The 18,878-nt window shown below is 40.7% G+C and overlaps 2 protein-coding genes across 4 annotated transcripts; one reads left to right on the forward strand and one right to left on the reverse strand.

Moving 5' to 3' along the window:
- Positions 1-48: 48 nt before the first annotated feature.
- Positions 49-3,191, forward strand: enoph1 (enolase-phosphatase 1). Its single transcript, XM_077585789.1, has 6 exons — positions 49-292; positions 824-925; positions 1,052-1,254; positions 1,432-1,564; positions 1,930-2,053; positions 2,941-3,191. Exons 1-6 carry the CDS (start codon positions 209-211, stop codon positions 3,078-3,080), a joined length of 786 nt encoding a protein of 261 aa, XP_077441915.1. The 5' UTR covers positions 49-208; the 3' UTR covers positions 3,081-3,191.
- Positions 3,192-3,303: 112 nt separating this feature from the next.
- Positions 3,304-17,881, reverse strand: sec31a (SEC31 homolog A, COPII coat complex component). 3 transcript variants are annotated; one of them, XM_077585781.1, is made up of 27 exons: positions 17,618-17,881; positions 16,474-16,553; positions 16,269-16,392; positions 15,708-15,906; positions 15,541-15,636; positions 15,288-15,428; positions 15,061-15,203; positions 14,105-14,204; positions 13,857-14,018; positions 13,581-13,733; positions 13,193-13,417; positions 12,996-13,070; positions 12,333-12,572; positions 12,028-12,121; positions 11,005-11,183; positions 10,717-10,843; positions 10,448-10,593; positions 10,152-10,328; positions 8,995-9,198; positions 8,811-8,915; positions 7,963-8,065; positions 7,514-7,753; positions 5,923-5,978; positions 5,635-5,847; positions 5,132-5,251; positions 4,766-4,837; positions 3,304-4,609 (listed from the first exon to the last, which is right to left on the reverse strand). In XM_077585781.1, the coding sequence occupies exons 2-27, from the start codon at positions 16,550-16,552 to the stop codon at positions 4,430-4,432; spliced, it is 3,753 nt and encodes a 1,250-aa protein (XP_077441907.1). In that variant the 5' UTR covers position 16,553; positions 17,618-17,881; the 3' UTR covers positions 3,304-4,429. The 3 variants fall into 3 exon arrangements, with proteins under 3 accessions (XP_077441907.1, XP_077441906.1, XP_077441908.1); XM_077585780.1 differs by having other exon boundaries at positions 7,469-7,753; XM_077585782.1 differs by lacking the exon at positions 7,514-7,753.
- Between the last annotated feature and the right edge of the window lie 997 nt (positions 17,882-18,878).

The following is an 18,878-nucleotide window of genomic DNA, read 5'->3' on the forward strand; positions in this document are numbered from 1 at the left end:
CGACGTTTAGCTGAACAAAAAAAACATGCTAGTTATGCTAACGAATTAAATAAAAAAAAACACCCTGGAGTAAAAACTAATGCTAAAGCTAATTTCCAATTATATTCGCGAGCTTTGGAATACCGGTGAGCGTCACATACACACCGAGCTACCGGCCGGCCGAAGCTAATTAGGCTAACGTTAGCTAGGCAGTGAAAAATCATTAATAATGGCTACTGTGGCGATTCCTGCTCGCACCACTGCTCTTTTGCTGGATATAGAGGGCACAACCACTCCAATCACCTTTGTAAAGGTAGGTTTTGTTGAAAAAGAGCGAGCCAGCTAAATCGTGCGCTTGCACCTCAGTAACCCGAAGGAGTTCAATGACACCTACATTGGGGAAACCAAGCAACTATTGAACGAAACAGATCAGGTCAACTCATTTGCATCTAAAAATGATCACCACCAAAGGTTTCTCATTGTGTTGGGGGCACAACAAGCAGTTTGCCACCAGCCATAACAACCGTATTGTGACCACCAACCATGAAATGTGTTCATCAAACAAGAAGAGACTTGGTAGCCTTGATTCAACTGATCCAGGTTATAATGTGCATTCCAAAACTCAAGTGTCGTAGGTGTCAGAAATGAGCCAAATCGGGCACATTACAGCGTGGCAAAACTAAGTTGATTTGTTAAGGTTTGACAGGCTCATAAGATTTAGTTCTCTGGCTCAATCTGGTTCACCTAGTGCTGGAGTTGGCTGACTCATCAGCAGTTCTCTGACTCGGGTTATCGGGCTTTTATTGGTTCACCGACTTATAACCATTCTCGCTGTTTACTGCAGGATATTCTGTTTCCATACATACGAGAGCATCTTGAAGACTACCTATCAGCTCACTGGGAGGAAGACGAGTGCAAACAGGATGTTCATCTTCTGAAAAAACAGGTCATTGAACACATTATGCTATCAAATGAGTAAAAGATTACCTGTGACGACACGAAGAGAGTAAAATCGCAGTAACCGTTTATAACATAACACGCATAACAATATCCCCAATTGCCCCTGTGATAGATCGAAGAGGACATGAGGCAGAACCGGGCGTGTCCCGTCCACGCTGTGGACCAGACGGTGCACACGGACGAGGAGAAGGCCATCCGGGAGGTGGTGGAAGATGTGCTGTGGCAGATGGCCGCCGACCGCAAGTCCACGGCGCTCAAGCGGCTCCAGGGTCACATGTGGCGAGTGGCGTACGCGTCGGGCACAATCAAAGGCGAGTAAGTGGACTCCTCAAATCATCAGCGACTGACTTTTGTCCATATGAAGCTCTTCAACTCACTTTTGAATATCAGATGACGGACTCCAAAAAGCCGCCTCTTCAAATTTGTCGTTTGTAACTATCTTAAAAAAACGGTGATCTCGATTGATGCAAACGCCGGTGCGTTCGTACACAGGATCTACCAGGACGTGACGCCGTCCATCCGAAGGTGGCGAGGGCACGGCCTCAAGGTCTTCATCTACTCATCGGGCAGCGTGGAAGCCCAAAAACTTCTCTTCACACACTCCGTGGAGGGTGACGTTTTAGACGTGAGTATTTCTCTTCGTCATTCGACTTCTTTGCTCGGTGGCGCCTCCCTGGGAGTTGTAGAAAAGTCAGCCCTTGAAGTCTGTTTCATGTCCTGTAGTAAAATGGAATCATGAGTGGAGCCAGAAAAGTCTCAACAGCCCATGCCTGAAAAGACACAGGAAGTCAGACATTTTTATTTGAAGTGGACATTTCGGCTATTTCCGGCTGTCCTTCCAAGACAGACTTTGTCCGATTGTCAACACATTTTAAACTCATAGTGGACAGATGGAAATGATGAGTTTTTTGTCAAATTCTAACATTCACACAGCTTTAATTCAAACAGTCTATGGCATGTTATAGTGACTGATGTTTTCTCCCCCCCCAGTTGTTCGATGGTCACTTCGATACAGCTGTCGGCGCCAAAGTGGACGCCAAAAGTTACGCAAGAATCGCCGAGAGGGTCGGCTGTCCGCCAGAGGAAATCACCTTTCTGACGGACGTCACACGAGGTTGTCACCTTTTTATTCTCCCTTCTGTAATTGTTTTAACAATCCAACTAGGGACATATTTACTAACATAAAAATTGTTTAGAAGTGAATATTTTTTTCAGCTTCAGAATGTAGCATTTAGGGGTAAAGTGTTTATTTTGTTGGGGGGGGGGGGCAGCATTCTTTAACTCTTTGACTGCCAAAAACGTTAAATAACGTTTAGTAAAATCCTATGGAGGAGTGCCAAAGACGTTAAAAGACGTTTGTTTCAAAACAGAGGTGAAACTAACCATTTTCTATTGTTGATTACTGAAAAACGGAATAAGGTAGAAACAAACTTTTTTTTCTGATGAAAGATGAGAGTCCAATCTTTCATTTGGTAGTATGTGTGTTTCCATAGTCCAAACACATAATTTTCTATGGACCTTGAAAGATCAGTCAAAATGCTTAAATCGGCTGGCACTGGGGACAACCCGTTTCTGAAAACGTCTGGCAGTCAAAGAATTAATAGTAATTTGCAGACATCATTCAGGAAAAAAAGGAAGTATTTACTTGAGATGAGGCATTTATTCAAGTGGACGAGATATTTGATGATTTGAGACATGGCATCTAGTAGAGATGAGAGTAAAGAGAAAAAAAATTGCATATGCCAACTTCTTTAATTTGGATATGGCATCAGTTCGAGCCGAGGTCAATTGAGGGAACTGCAAATGCATTCTATAACTTCATAAAGCTATTTGAGGCAAGGAGTTGATCCCAGAAATTTTAACAATCCGGTAGACTCATTTCATTTACTCGGGGTCTTATTTGAAACTCAATCATAAATGTCGGCTTTACGGATGCCACGTGTCATCGTATGAAGAAAAAAAAAGTTCAGTTAAATGTTAACCACCGTCGTGTGATTGCAGAGGCCAAAGCGGCGGAGGACGCCGGCGTCAACGCGGTGGTGGTTGTGCGGCCGGGAAACAGCGAACTGACGGAAGAGGAGGCAGCGCACTACCACGTCATCACGTCCTTCGGCCAACTGGAAGTGACGGGCAGAGCTTAACGGAGGCGCCAGGAAAACCTCACGTTAACTTTATAAGGCCTCAACCTCAATATTGTGTTCATGTCATTTGTCCCCAATGAAGTCTTATTTACAGTAAAAGTGCCATCCTGGTGACTTTGTTCCTATTGATTATTAGACTACACGTCTATTCCTAATGAAGAGTCCGGTGAGCGTATGAATAAACGCTAAAGCTTCGTCATACAGCGCACCCAGAAAGTATAAACATGTTATAGAAAATGTATAGATTTTTTCCCTTTTTAAAATTCATTGGGAAATTCTGTACTCAAAAACTAAGTTGAACACGATTTTATTATATTTTGAAATATTCGGAATAGCGTTATTGTCACCGTACAACAAGTTGCCACTAAATTGAATACAGTTACAACCCGTCCAAAGAGACAAAAAAGACCAACAGAGGGAGACAGAAATGGAAGCCCAACGGGTTGCCCAAAACGGCACCCGGGTTCTCAGATGAGTAAAAGAAAAAACATATAGGGATGCTTCTAGGGCGGAGCGCAGTATTGAAAAATACGGCTAGTGAATTGATAAAAAACATTTTTTTTTACTAATGACAACAATAATGACTTTTTTTGAGGTGAGTTTTGCAAATTTAACAAATAAAAACATAATGAATCACTGAATACTTTTCTGGTTGCGCTACAGCCTTATAACAAAATGGGTTAAATTCTTATTTTCTGTCAAAATTCCACACACAAAACCCAATAATGAAAACTTGGAACAAGTTTTTGGTATAATTTTGTAGATAAAAAAAAATAAGGGAATTTTACTTCAAATATGGGTAAAAAGTGATATTTTACAGATGCACTGAAATTGAATAGAATCATGTTAAATTTATTTATTTTTAATAAAACAAAAAAAACGTCATTATGGGATTTGTGTGTGCATAATAATACAAAGAACAATAAAAGGCAAATAAAAAATGAAGCGCTGAGATTATGTTCCTGGATGTACTGTACACTGAGTTTGCATTGCCGTGCTAAAACTTGGCCCAATAAGGCGGAGGTGAAAGACAAAAAAAAAAAAAAAAACGCATAAACCCTGTGCTATTAACTGCTCCAAAAACTTATTTCAAGCCATAATGCTCACATAGGAGGAAAAAAACCCGCACATTAATAAAAATCAGCCTATTTCTATTCATTGAGACGCACGGAATGTTCTTTTTTTTTTTTTTCTCCTTGGCATTCTCTGCCATTGAAAACAATCCATTCGGATTGTATCGCTTCATATAAAGTCGATTTAAAAGCAATCAGCATGATTGGTAGTGGAAACGTAAACAAACAAAAAAAAAAAATAGCCCTTGATTGGCGGCGCTCGGTACCAGGCGGGGCTCACACGCCCATCTTATTGGCCTGCGTCAGCACCACCTTGAGGACGGGCATGAACGCCGACGTCTCGCTGAAGTTGCTGCTGCTCACGATGTGCGTGTGGATGCCCAGACCCTCGGCGTAGGCGCGCGCCTCGATGCTGCGCGCCATGTTGTGCAGACCCCCCACGATGGCGGGAGAAAGCTGCGGGAAACGGAGAAGAGCGGCAAGGAGTGGTTGAGAAGTTAAGAGTCACCAATCGTGATGTTTGAACAGTTTAATCCTTTGATTATGATTGTATGGTTTTATAAAGTATAATGTTGAGTGCTTATTTTGCCAGGAAACGACTTGCGCACTCACCGTCTGTTCCCGCAGTTTGTCGTAGAGCGCCTCCAGGCGCTTGTTGGCATCATCCAGCTTCCTCCGAGTTTGCTGGGAACAGTACAAAAAAAAAGAGTGTTAGCCGCCTAAAGCTCATTTTAAGTACAGCGTTTTTACCTGCGTACAAAATTTGGAGGCAAATGCCTCCGCCTGATTTCAGGCCACCTCCAGCTCTAAAACTGATATCATAAATTGTTACCCACTTCCAATTTGAGACAGTAAAAACCTTGAGTATGTAAAATATGTGCTGTGGTTGTGCTTACTGGCTTAACATGTAAAATAGAGGTTGAGAAGCACAGAGGTCAAAGGTGGCGGCGGCGGCGGCGGCGGCTTCTCCTCACTGACCGGGTCGGTAGCAACGGCCAAGCATTTCTGGACCAGTCCCTCAAAGGTGGTCTTGAGGACCAGGTGTTCCTCTGGGATGGGCTTCTTGGCGATCTTCTCAACGGGGGTTGACTGAGCGGGCTGGAAATAGCTTGTTGTCAGTTTTTTCACCATAAAATAATAATAATAACTCTTTGACTGCCAAAAACGTTATATAACGTTTAGTAAAATCCTATGGAGGAGTGCCAAAGACGTTAAAATACGTTTTTTTCAAAACAGAGGTGAAACTAACCATTTTCTATTGTTGATTACTGAAAAACGGAATAAGGTAGAAACAAACTTTTTTTTCTGATGAACGACGAGAGTCCAATCTTTCATTTGGTAGTATGTGTGTTTCCATAGTCCAAACACATAATTTTCTGTGGACCTTGAAAGATCAGTCAAAAATGCTTAAATCGGCTGGCACCCACGTCATCCCTTTTATGAAAACGTCTGGCAGTCAAAGAGATAATAAGGATACCCACCTGTATGGCATCCCCTGTGGGGCCCCCGGGCGCTCCCTCAGTGGGTATGTTTGGGTTGAGTGTCTGCGGCGGCATCTGCTGGAACCCGCCGAGAGGACCCGGGACAGAGCCCTGCGGCGCTCCAGAGGCTACGGGCTGGACATGAGGGTCCGCGCCCAGAGGAGCCATAATGGGGGCGGTAATCGGGGTAGGCGGGGTGTAGTTCTCCGGGATCTATGAGAAATTGAAGAGAATTTGTATATATAATATAGAGGGACGTAGAGCGGATTTCTAGAAAAGGGGAGTAACCTTCTTCTTGGACGTTCTGCTCAGGGCTGGCGGGTCGTTCCAACCATTCTGAGGCCCTACACACACGCAAATAGAATAGAATCGTCCAGAAGCATGTCGACATATTTGTTTTCAAGTCAGCAATCATTAATGAATTGGTCATCAAAGTAGAGCCCATTAGTCCTTTGTTATTAAGTCGTTGGTATCACCCATCATCAAGTTATTGGTAGTAAACAACAGCAAGAAAGACTGGAAGAGATTCAGTAATTTAGTTCATGCATAAATTGATGGAGATGAAAAAGCACACAGATTGCAGAGCCGTTTATTTAGTCAACTCAACAGAGTAGCAGGCATCTATTAGAGCAGGGGTCAGCAACCTTTACTGTCAAAAGAGCCATTTTAGGCCAAATAAATAACACAAAATCTGTCTAGAGCCGCAAGCCCTTTAAATATTGTGATGAACGAAACTGTGTGTTAGAGTGGAGCTAATTAGAGCACAAAAATAGGCAGCATCCAGTACTTTGAGAAGCTTACCTTTCGTCTTTGTATTTATTTATGATGTTTATTTTATGTTATACATTTTTGTAATTTTTCATACATTTTTAGACTTATTAGCTTTTCTGTCAAATTTCTGACATTTTTGGGCGAATTTATGGACATATGGTCATTTTCTGCCTCCCTTCTTCCTTTTTTGGACAAAAAACATTTTCTTCTGCCTTTTTTGCTAGCAATTTTCTGCCATTGTTTTAGCAATTTTGGTGACATTTTATGGTAATTTTCGGGATTTCTTCTTTTGTTTTTTCGGACAGTTTGTAGTTACTTTTTAAACATTTTGTTTTCTGATTTTTCAAAATACATTTTCTGATATATATATATATATATTTTTTTTTACAATTTTGTGTACATTTTAATGTAATTTTAGGGATTTATTTTGTTTCTGAACATTTCAGTTATTTTTAAAACATTTTCTGACTTCTGGCAAAAATACTTTATGGTAATTTTCTGCTTTTCTTTTGTTTTTGAACATTTTAGATTACTTTAGAAAATTTTTCTTTTCTGCCATTTTTTAAAAGTCAATTCTCTGACATTTTTTTGGGACAATTTCATGGACATTTCACAAGTTTCTGCTTTCCTTCCATTTTTATATAATTAAAAAAAAACTTTTTTTTTATCTACCTTTCGTGTCTCTTTTTCTGACAATTTAGTAATTTAGACTGACATTTCTGTGAATTTTTTTATTTTTTATTTTTACCTGAATCATTACTTAATTTGAAGAATATTTTATCTAAAAAATAAAAATAATAATAATAATAATTTGACTAATTTCCTACGCGATCCACAGGGAGCCACAGGAGAGGGACTAAAGAGCCTCATGTGGCTCCAGAGCCGCAGGTTGCAGACCCCTGTATTAGCGGTAAGTAGATTTTGATTTTTAGTGCCGTTGGTGAATTAGTAATAAGTTGATTGAAATCAAAGGTGATTGTTTTAGGTTATTACAAAAAGTAACAGCAAGTGACACACAGGAAAAGTGAGAACGATTAAGTGGTGTTGTGGGGGTCTCTCGCACCTGTTCCCTGAGGGTCGAGGGTCTGCTCGAGCTCAAACTTTGTACCTGAGAGTCCGCCAGGTGGTGGCGGCGGCACATAGGACCCAGGAGAGCCTGGAACGCCATGCTGGAAAGACGCTCCGGAAGAGGAGGAAGACGAGGAGGTGGGAAACGGAGGAAGAGAGGAAGAGGAGGAGTTTGGCAGGCACTGGCCGATGAAGCCGGGCGGCTGAGGAGGGTAAGGGGGCTCAGAGTAGTGGAGAGGCTGATAGGCTCCAGGCGGGAATGGCTGAACCTGGGGCTGGGCTGACATTCAACAGATGCTGTTAGCGGGGGAAAAAATCCAGGAAGAAGTCACAGACGCATGCTGAGATGTCAAACATTCCCACCATGGAATGTTTGCCAGTTTAAAAGGAAAAACAAACCCGCTTTGCGTCTTCATTCCTTGCTACTTTTTAATTTAAACCGGAAAATGACTATTTCTTGTCGTCGGGGTATTTTAAATAAAGACTTACGCTGGTAGTGCTGGGAGTACATGAAGGCGGCTCCGCCGGTGGAGGCTGGAGGGGCCGAGGCAGACGGCGGCATTCCGTAACCAGGCTGTGGCGCTTCTGCCAGCTGGGAAAATTGATAGGAAATTTCCATTAAACTACAGGGTTAGCATTGAACAGGGATGTGATTTGACCAAAGTGAAATTATCTGAAAATTTAGCCGGGGGTCTGGGGGCCGCTGGCACCCAGCTAGGTGTCCCCCCTGGTGGGCTCATGGGTTTTCCGTGTTTTTAAGTACTTTCAATGCACTCATATGACAAAGAAATAGACAAAACAACAGCATAAATTTTCAATGTATATTGAACTATCCCATATAAAATGGCAGTTTTAGTCAACTCAAAATCAGTCACATTCAAAAACATTGGACTGCCTTTTCTTTTAAAAACTATCACTGAGAATATCATCATATCTAACTAATGTGATTACTAAGTTAGTTCAAATTTCATGAACAAATAATTGTATCATGACCAAATGAAAAGTAACTCATATTAGAGCATACCACAAATGTCTTTGTTATAGCAGAAGATGTTATCTGTCGGAGTCATGTGCATACACAATGAACTACTAAAAAAAAAAAAAAAAAAAAAATTCTGAATTTTTTTTTTGGGGGGGGAGATAAAAAAAAGCGGAATTCCGCGAATTAGCGGAAAAATCACATCCCTGATTGAATGGTTTAGGAGTTGGGAAATACAGAGTAAGAATATTAGGGTTAGCGAATAGAGAAAAAAATGACCTGGATGATTGATAATATCCACAAGGGTTTAAATGAGGTTAGGTTTTGGGGAAGGGGTTAGCGGGAACATATGGTGTACCTGCTGCTGCACGGAGGAAGGACCCATTTGCAGAGGAGGCGTGACGTTGGGCAGGGCTGTCGGCGTCTGGTTACTCCACGAGGTGACAGTGGAGGCAGACCTCACCTGAAAGCACACACATTTTTTTCCCCCAATTAATAATCCATAATTGGGTCAAGAATCCTGGATCCATGGCGGAACACACAGGTTGGTAATACTGCTGCTGGGCCGGGACGGAGGCAGGGGTCTGTGCCGGTACGAGTGCTATGGGGGCGGCGGGCTGGACCGGGGTGAAGGCGTGGCGCGGCTGTTGGGTGGAGTGCTGAGGCTGAGCTTTCAGGGTCTGGACCGGACCGGCCTGCTGACCGAGAGCCCGACTGAGGCGTTCGCGAAGCTGCTGTACGGCCTCCTGATGGGTGAATATACAGGCGGGTGTGTTAGCATAGCATTTAGCAGAGCATCAGTTAACTTGGCACTAAAGAGTCCAAATAAAAAGTAATTTTGTAAAAACAATTTAGAAAGTATAGCTGTTCTTTAAATTCTGTATGAAAAAGAAGCACAAAAAAAAGAGTTTGCTTGTTAGCAATCATTGCATACGCAGCGCTAGTATTTTGAGCTAGGGCTAGTAAAAGAGAATTCCTTAATCTATTACCCTAAATTTTGGCTCAAGAGTCCATATGAAAGGTGACTGTGTCACAAATGTAATAAGTAAGTAAGCATGAACCTGTTTTTTTTTTTTAAATTAAATATACTGTATATTAAAAATAAAAAATAAACATTATCTCAGGTAGGCTATCTTGTTAGCTAGCTCTCTGAACAGTGGCTAGTAAAAGTAAAAGCAAATCTCGTGCTATAATTTGGCTAAAGAATTCATATAAAATTCCATTTGGTGTCATGGATATAGAAACACAAGTTGGGTGTTGTTTATAACTGCTTATTTAATTCTACCAAAAATGTTAGCTCAGGGAGACTAGCTTGTTATTTAACTAATGTGAGCTTTCTGTGCTCTAGGCTAGCAAAGCAACTTACTTAAATGTAAAAACAGAACATATATTATTGTCAAATTCTACCAAAAATAACTCTCTCAGACAGGCTAGGTTGTTTGCAAGCATTAGTGCAAGCTATCTTTCTCACCCGTGGCTCGTAAAAGCTTATCTCCTCAGTTTGCTTTAAGTTTAAATTGTGTCTAACATGATTGGCTCAAATAAAGAGCGCTATATGTGCTTTTAATTCTATATATATATATATATATATATATATATATATATATATATAAAAGCAATAGTTCAGGGAGGCAATTATTAGCTCATGCTAGCTACCTGAGCTGTGGCTAGAAAAACCTAACCATCGTTCCAAGCTCACCTGTCCGCTGCCATTGGGCAGGTAGCCGATGGCTGTGGACAGGCTGCCCTGCGAGGCCAAAAGGCCGGCGTAGCGTCCCATCTCCTCAGCCAGCAGGATGCCTACGTTGGCGTCGGGACCCGAGCGTTGCATCTGCTCCACAGCACGCTGAAGCACTGCCACTTTCTCTATCAGGTCCTGAGTGGTGGATAAGGGAAAAAAAAATACTTAAAAAAGGTAGTTGTACCAGTACTCAATTTGCATACACGCATGAAGGAAAAATCTGGCTATGCATAATCAAAATCTCCCCAGCGCACCTGCAGGGATAGCGGACAGTGTCGCTGACCGGCGGCGTTCCAGCAAGCCACCAGTTTGTCCACGTTGCCGGCGCAGATGTAGCACAGACAGGCGTGGGCTCGCAGGGACGCCTCGCCCGACGCCTGCAGACGGACGCCTAAGAGGTCTGACGGACAACAGCAGCAGCAAGAGTGAGTCAAGGAGAGGAGGCCGGGCGTGGGCGTATCCCTAAGATTTTGTGACTTGTGTACGATGTCTATGAGGCAACGGCAAATTCGGCTATAATTACCGCACAGCGACGAGAACTCGTCGGGTTTGGCGTAGGTCATGACGGCCGCCAGCGCCTCCTTCCAGTTGTGCAGGTCGCATGTGGTCAGGACGTTGCGCCAGTCTTTGGTCACCACGGCGCTGATCAGCTACCGGAGAGGGGAAAAAAAAAACAATTACAGTATTAGTAATGATGATTAAAAAAAATCCACAACACTTGTACCAAACATAGTCAAGGACAATAAATGCATATCAAAATTTCCATTAAAATGACTTACTCTTCCTCAATTAAGAAAAACCCTGAGCTTACCTTGGTGATCTTGCCACGCGTTTTGCGGAAATACTTCCTCTGGGTCTTCTCCAGGAGGTCGGCGCCACCGGCAATGGCGAGAATGATGCTGTCGGCCATGCGGTCGTCGTGGAGACAGAGCTCCACGGCCGCCTCAAAGTCGCCCGATAGCAGGGCCTGCGTGATCAGGCCGTCCATGTCTGCGGGAGGGGGAAGGGAATACACTAGATTTTATCGTCAGAGTTATAGAAACAATGACTGAGTAATGAAAATCTATTAAAAAAAAATAAAAAATAAAATAAAAAGAATTACAAACAAAAATGTAAATCAAACATGTAAAAAATAAAACAAAAAAGAAACATTATAAACACAAATAAAGTATTAGTAATGATAAAAAATTAAAATATACTTCTAAAATATAGAATAAAATAATACAAAAAAAGAAACTAATAAACACAAATAAAGTATTGGTAATGATAAAAAATAAATAAATAAATAAATACTTCTACAAAATATAATAAAATACAAAAAAAAAAGAAACATTATAAACACAAATGAAGTATTAGTAATGATAAAAAATATATATACTTATAAAAAAATACAATAAAATCTGCTCTTAGCTGCAGAAACAATAAAAAGTATTAAAAACAAATAACTAAAAACAGAAAACAATGACAATGAAGATGGTTTCAGAAACAATGAAAGCCAATCACAATACATAGAAATTAATAAAAAATACAATTAAATATATGTTAAATGAACATAATAAAATGAAAATCTAAAAAATAAAAACACCATAGACAGCCCCAGTTGCGCAAACAATGTCAAGTAAACATAATTAAACTTATTTAAAAATACACATCTATTCAACAGGATACAATGGATTTACATTGTCATAGTTTCAGAAACAATAAAAAAAATTGGTCAATATAAATGGAAAATTAGTTACATAAATAATTCAAATAACACAATAACAAAACAAACAAAAATAAAAAAATACAAATAATGATGAAAAAAAAAACTATACACATGCATCTGGCTTACCTTTACTGATACTGAAGTCAACTCCCTCTTCAGGGGGCTCGGCGGTGTCCTTGGCCTGGGCGGGAGTCTCAAGCTCCTCATCCAGCGGCACCTCCTGAAAAAGAGGAAAGGAGCATCCTTACATGACTAAGGAAAAAAAAAATCCCCTTTTAAATATTCGTTCCCTCCTTGACATTTTGACCCTAGTCTAGATGATCACTAAAATCTCAACAAAATTGAGGTTGGAAGAGGACATTGCTTGATTTTTGTCCCCTCCTTTCATATTGTCATTAATCATTTTTAAATGCCCTGTTATGAACTGTTACCTCTTCCAAGGAAATCTCCTCCTCCTCCTCCTCCTCTTCCAATTCATCCTGAGGATCTGCGCTCTGGTCCGGTTCTCCTTCCGTAGTCTCCTGACTCTCTGGTGTGGCGTCCATGTTCATGTTTGCGGTGGCAATCATGTCGAACGCTGCCTCCGGATTGTCAAGCGGCGGCGGAGCCATCACCGTGGCGGGGTCCACCAGCGGAGCATTGGCGGCTTTTCCCTCCAGCGCCGCATGTATCTGCCGACACGGTTACATATTAACACTCCCTTGTGGTGCTTAAGTGTATCTAACTACAGTTTTCCCCTCTGTTTTTTTATTGGGGTTTTATATTCTACAGATAAGTCGGAATGGAGAGTTGCTTGAAGGTTTAGATCATTTCCCATGCTAATTTTCGTTAGCCTATCTGTTAGCATTAAGATAACATTAAATGGATAAATGTGGTGTGAATAAAAATGTTGGTGTTTTATATATACAATATTTTTATGTGTTTAACCCATTTATTATAAAGGTCACCCATAGGTTTTAGAGGCATGTTTTGTCAGGCGCTTTAGGCCTTAACGGGTTAAAGCGCGTGAGAGGTAAAGCTAGACTTTTTTTTTTTTTTTTTTTTAAGGGCTGTCTCTATAGCGCAGATTTTCACCTATGGCGGTTGTGTCTCACCTTGGCAGCTAGCTCCTCTTTGTCGTAGCCCAGAAGCTCCAAAAATTTACTGCGGATGTCACTTTCAAAGTTAGCCTGGAAAACACACATTGCATCTTTCCTTTTTCATACTGTACTTGATTTAAACATCTGTCTGTGCAGTCACACTCATACAATATTAAAATTGTCCCGCTTGCATACACATAGCCAACAGTTACCTTGAGGAAAGACCAGACAGTTTTTTCAAACGGGTCCTGAGCCATTTGGATCTTCTCCTGGCAGAATTCCTGGAAGGTGCCTGCGCTCAGTGTAGCCTGCAGCTGCTCTGACCGCGTCAAGAAAGTCGTCTCGGTCACTACCTGGCTGACGTGAACCAGGCGGGGTCCACCAGGCTGCTGTCCGTTTGCCGGACCGTTCTCCAGGGATACCAGCTTTCCGCCAAACTGCAGAACAACAAAAAAGTTAAGTCTGTGCAGATTCGGAGTCATCCAGCTCCAATGGGCCCTAAGATTGACCCTTGAGGAACACCGCAGGGAAGGAACCCAGACTAACTGAGTTCAGGGTCAACAACCAAAAACATGCATGAATGCGACTCCAGAGACTCACGGCAAACGACGCCCCAACAGGCCTGCGGATCCACTTGGGGGGCTTCTTCAGCGGGTTGACACTAGCAGGGGGGGCGGCGGTCTGAGGTAGCTGCAGTGGGGGCAACGTTTGTCCTGTCCCGAAAGGATCCATGTTGCCAAAGGAGTTACTAATCTGTGAAAATGAAGAAACTAAATGTGGAGTCACCTTTTCGATTTCCCGTTTAGACTTTGTGATCACTTGCGTGTATTTGGCCTTTCTGAAAAAAGGTGACGAACTCGTGAAGGTGTGTCTTACCTGGTCAGCGTGCCTCTGGCTCTGCGCCTGGCTGCTGCCGCCCATGATAGAGTAGACGTCGATGTGTCCGTCGAAGCGGGCGGCCGACAGCACCGCCGGGTTCCTGGGGCACCACTGCACGTCGAAGCACCACTGGCTACCGGCGGGAAGCTCGTACAGCACCTGATTGGTAGAGACGGGTGCGGAGTGGGTGCGACATGGGTCACGGGGAGTCAAAAATGTGCGAGGCGGGAGGGTTACTTGCCTACCTCGCCTGTGTTTGGGTTCCAGCACAGAATCCTGCTGTCCTTGCCGCAGCTGAGGAGCAGCTCGGGATCGGCCACGCTCCAAGCAATGGCGAGGACGCCTCTGCGAAGGGAAAAATTCAATAGAACATAAAAGTCAGCTCTTTTTTGTGCTCATTTTTAAGCTAGTATGATATTGAATTTTTTTAAAGATTTTTTATAAATGAAAATGTTTAAAATCATATACTCGTATTTAAAACTATTTTATTAATTTAATTAACAAATAATTAATATGATCAACCTAAAATTATAAATGTTTTTTAATTTTTTTTAAATGATAAACGTTATCTGCAAAAATATACATTTCCACAATTGTATGACAATTAAGAATGTTAAAATTTTACATAAAGCCAATCATTCATATTTAAACAATAGTGCTTGTTATGAATATAAAAAAATGTGATGGCAGTAAGCTAATTAGAAAAATGTTCTAAAAATATCTAGAGTTTTAGAAACTTTAAAATAAATCAATACACGATGTTTTTTAAATTAAGTTACACCAAAAATTTTTTTAAACAATTTAAAAAAATATACAAATAATTTGAAACACTATTTATTTTACATTTATATAATATATATATATATATATATATATATATATATATATATATATATATATATATATATATATATATATATATATATATATATATATATATATATATATATATATATATATATATATATATATATATATATATATATATATATATATATATATATATATATATATATACATATAACTACTGATAACTACTGAATATATATATATATATATATATATATATATAATATATATATATATATATATATATATATAATATATATATATTATATATATATATATATATATTTTTTTTTTTTTATATATTTTTTTGTATTTCACGTGGTAGGGTAAAGGGGTTACGGGACACACGCACCTCGTGTGATTCTCCAGAATCTTAAGCGGGGAGGTAGCGAATCGCAAATCCCACATCTGGATGACGGGCATGCGGTCGTCCTCGGACGCCAAGACCAGCTGGGTGGCCACTTCCGGGTTCCACGCCAGCCCGGAGCAATGCATCTACAAGCAAAGATCCGTGCTCTTTAACATGCATTTTCTGTTTTATTTGCGGATTTTGTGTGCGTGTGTGTGTGAGCAACGTACTCTGTTGCTGTGGTCGCTGACTTTAATAATGAGGTCGTTCTTGCGTAGGTCCCAAACAGAGGCGCGACCACTCGGGCTGGCGGAGGCCAAGATGTGCTGGACTTGCCGGTTCCATGACACGCAGCCGATGTCTTCCACCGGCTGTTAACACACAAGCACTGAACATTATCATACAGTAGGTAAGAGGAGAAAGGCCGTCTTTATTTGAGGTGAGGCATTTATTTTTAGGCTTTTCAAATATCAACAACCGTACCTGTGTTTTAGGTCCTGGCGTCATAGGGGACTCAAAGTTGTTTATATCCCAGATGTAAATTTCAGACTCGTTCCCGCCAGATGCAAAGAGGTTGCTCTGCACAACGGGGAAGGAAGATGAAGAGTGAGCGAAGCGAGAGGTGAAATCAGAAGACGACGTGGATGTACCTGGAAGGGGTTGATGTCCAGTCCTCTCACGGGGCCCGTGTGCCGGTCGCTCTCGGCCACGACCGCGTCGCTCTCGCCGGCCATGATCTTTGCGGCGTCATACAGGATGACGTTGCCGTTCTCGCCCCCGGCGATGACCAAACCGGCCGGTTGACCCTGGTCGTCCTCTCTGCAGGAACCCCAGACCAGCTTGTGGTACCTGGGGGGCAGGTTGAGGTCATTAACTCTTTGACTGCCAAAAACGTTAAATAACCTATGGAGGAGTGCCAAAGACGTTAAAAGACGTTTTTTTCAAAACACAGGTGAAACTAACCATTTTCTATTGTTGATTACTGAAAAACGGAAGAAGGTAGAAACAAACTTTTGTTTTCTCATGAAAGATGAGAGTCCAATCTTTCATTTGGTAGTATGTGTGTTTCCATAGTCCAAACACATAATTTTCTGTGGACCTTGAAAGATCAGTCAAAAATGCTTAAATCGGCTGGCACCCACGGCATCCCTTTTCTGAAAACGCTTGGCAGTCAAAGAGATAAAAAGAACAACAAAAAAAAAAAATCCTACCTGTGAGATGAAGAGAAGCTGCCACATGACTTCATGTCCAGAGACGGGTCGGATAAGTCCAGCTCAAAGAGCTCCAGGGAGGCATTGGTGCTGAAGGAGGCATCCAGCTGCTGCGCCGACGTGCCTGGACAACAATTCATTCAAGTATTAAATATTAGCATACTTCAAGATCTCGCTGGTAAATACTGGTCGCTTGTGCTCGCACCTGTTGCCAGGTAGATAGGGTGCTGCTGCGCCGGACTCCAGGTCTGGATGGCGGTACGGTTGATTTCTTTCAGTTTCATCCTAAAAAAACCACAATTTTTAAAAAGGACATTTTGATCCTACTCAATATATCATCCTCTCTACTGAACTCCTGTTTACATTTTTTTAAATTGCAATTTAAAAGGGAAGTTCAACTTTCACTCTGATGGGGGTGGGAGAATATTTTGACCCTTGATTGCTCCTGACTAAGATAAATCATTACAAAGTGCACGATGCACCATGACAAAGAGTTGCAGTAAAGTCATAAAACGTGTGAAGCCAGGAAGAGAATCCACATAATGAAAAAGCACACAATGCAAGCAAATGGACTAAATGTAACATACATTTGAATCTAATAAAAAGTAGGTTAACAAAAGATGACAAATTTTGTTTTGGCATTTACTTCACATTAATGAAATGTTGAACTACTGAAGTTCTACTAGCTTTTGGTACAGAAATAAATAATGAAAATACAATTATTTTATTTTTTCCATACTGCCAAATATATAAACAATTAGTCACATAAACAATTTAGACCGGGGGGTCACAGGAATCAGGTACCCAATGACCTGAGGCATTGTCCGAGACCTTCAAATAGCTCACCAGCGATGGGGCGCTGTGATTTTCTAGGCATGTTGTGGAAGTAATTGTTTGAGACATTTAAAGCTATAGTCTTGCATATTCATATATATCTGTGTATATCATTAATCACCAATAATAACATGATAAGAACATTATCAAAAGTAATATGAGCAAATGGGTTATTTCAGAGCTGCATATCAAATTGATAACCCCTCGCATTAATTAGTACACAAAAAGGAGCTCCCCGTTTCAAAAAGGTTGGTGACCCCTGATGTTCTCATGCCAAAAGTAAACTCAACTTAATTGAAGATGCTGAAATTAAATTTCGTCTCCAATTAACCTAAAATAACTTTTGGCACACTCAGACAAATACACAATCACTCTTAAAATCCACATCTATGGATGGAGTCTTTCATTAACCTAAGATGATTATAAAAAAAAAAAACAGACTCTGAGTGGAATAAAACATTCTGATATTTAAGAATGAGGTTTAGCGGTGAGCTGACAGCTGACCAATGGCTTACCTTGCTTTCCTCTTCGCTCCTGTCACATATACGCGCAGGTACACAATGAATGAAGAGAAAGGAAAAAGCGACAAAGAGCTGTGTTCGCTCCTCTCGTGGTTCTTTTCACCGTGGCGTTAAAACAACTAACACCTCCCCCACCTAGGACAAGATGACAAGGCGGCGGTTCTTCGTTGCTACCCGTACCCGCTGATTTCGCCCTGGACTCGGCTTTCCACGTCCCCACTGGGCTCCATCAACGTGGCACTACGCGTCCACCCACGAAGAAGAACTTCTTCCAGTCGCGAAGAAGAAAAACGGCCACTTCCGCTTAGCGTAGCATGCTAGCATGTTATTTTGTGATTCATTAATTACGTAAACTACTGTCGCGACGTGCACGTCATTTAAAAGCGTTTTATAAGTACGGAAAATATTTTCAAGCACTAATGTGTTGTTTTGAATTAATGTGGACATTTGGTAATCGGATTAATCGTACTTTCCTATTGTAGTCAGTTTTTTGTAACAAATAAATACTTGACCAGCATAAAAATGCATAGGGTTTACTCCTAAAAAGTGTCTAATATTTTAAGCCACTGTAGCATTATGCATTTAAACATAACACTTTAAAAATATATTTGAACAATACCTAAATTAAAATGGTAGACAAAAGTTTTACCCAAGTATTTGAAAATAAGAGTTAAATGTAATTTTACATACTTAAATATATTGATTGTACTGGATTAAAAAAAAAAGTGAAACTGTAACAGTACATATTGTAAACATTTACTAAAAATTCAAAAGTCTTGTCCATGGGTGCCATTTGTGCAGTATTAATGCCCTACCGTATAATATAATAAAAGATTGCAAAAAAAAGTTGAACGAAAACACTTTGAAAAATATTTTGTGTGATATGATCACTCACACAAGAGAATGTTTTAGGTCATAGTAGAAGGCGATAATGGAGTCAATTTCCCATTTATGCAAATTTATTGATCTGGAACTTTTGACCTGGGGCATAAGCTATATATGCATATATATGCACATAATACTCAACAAATATGTTTGCTTAATTAAAAAAAAGAAGTTTTCCTCTTGTTTATTTTATTCATGACTCAAGAGCCAAGCAGTTATTGTCAGAGTAAACGTTTATTTGAACTAACCACAACACAAAATTGGAGTTCATACATTTCTTTATTTGGTTAATACTTCAACACAAACACACACTTGCATGGTCGCTTCAAGACAACTCTGTAAGAACATAAAGTGCAAACCAAGTGATTAA

This window comes from Vanacampus margaritifer, chromosome 14 (genome assembly GCF_051991255.1).
Source record: "Vanacampus margaritifer isolate UIUO_Vmar chromosome 14, RoL_Vmar_1.0, whole genome shotgun sequence".
Lineage (NCBI taxonomy): Eukaryota > Metazoa > Chordata > Actinopteri > Syngnathiformes > Syngnathidae > Vanacampus > Vanacampus margaritifer.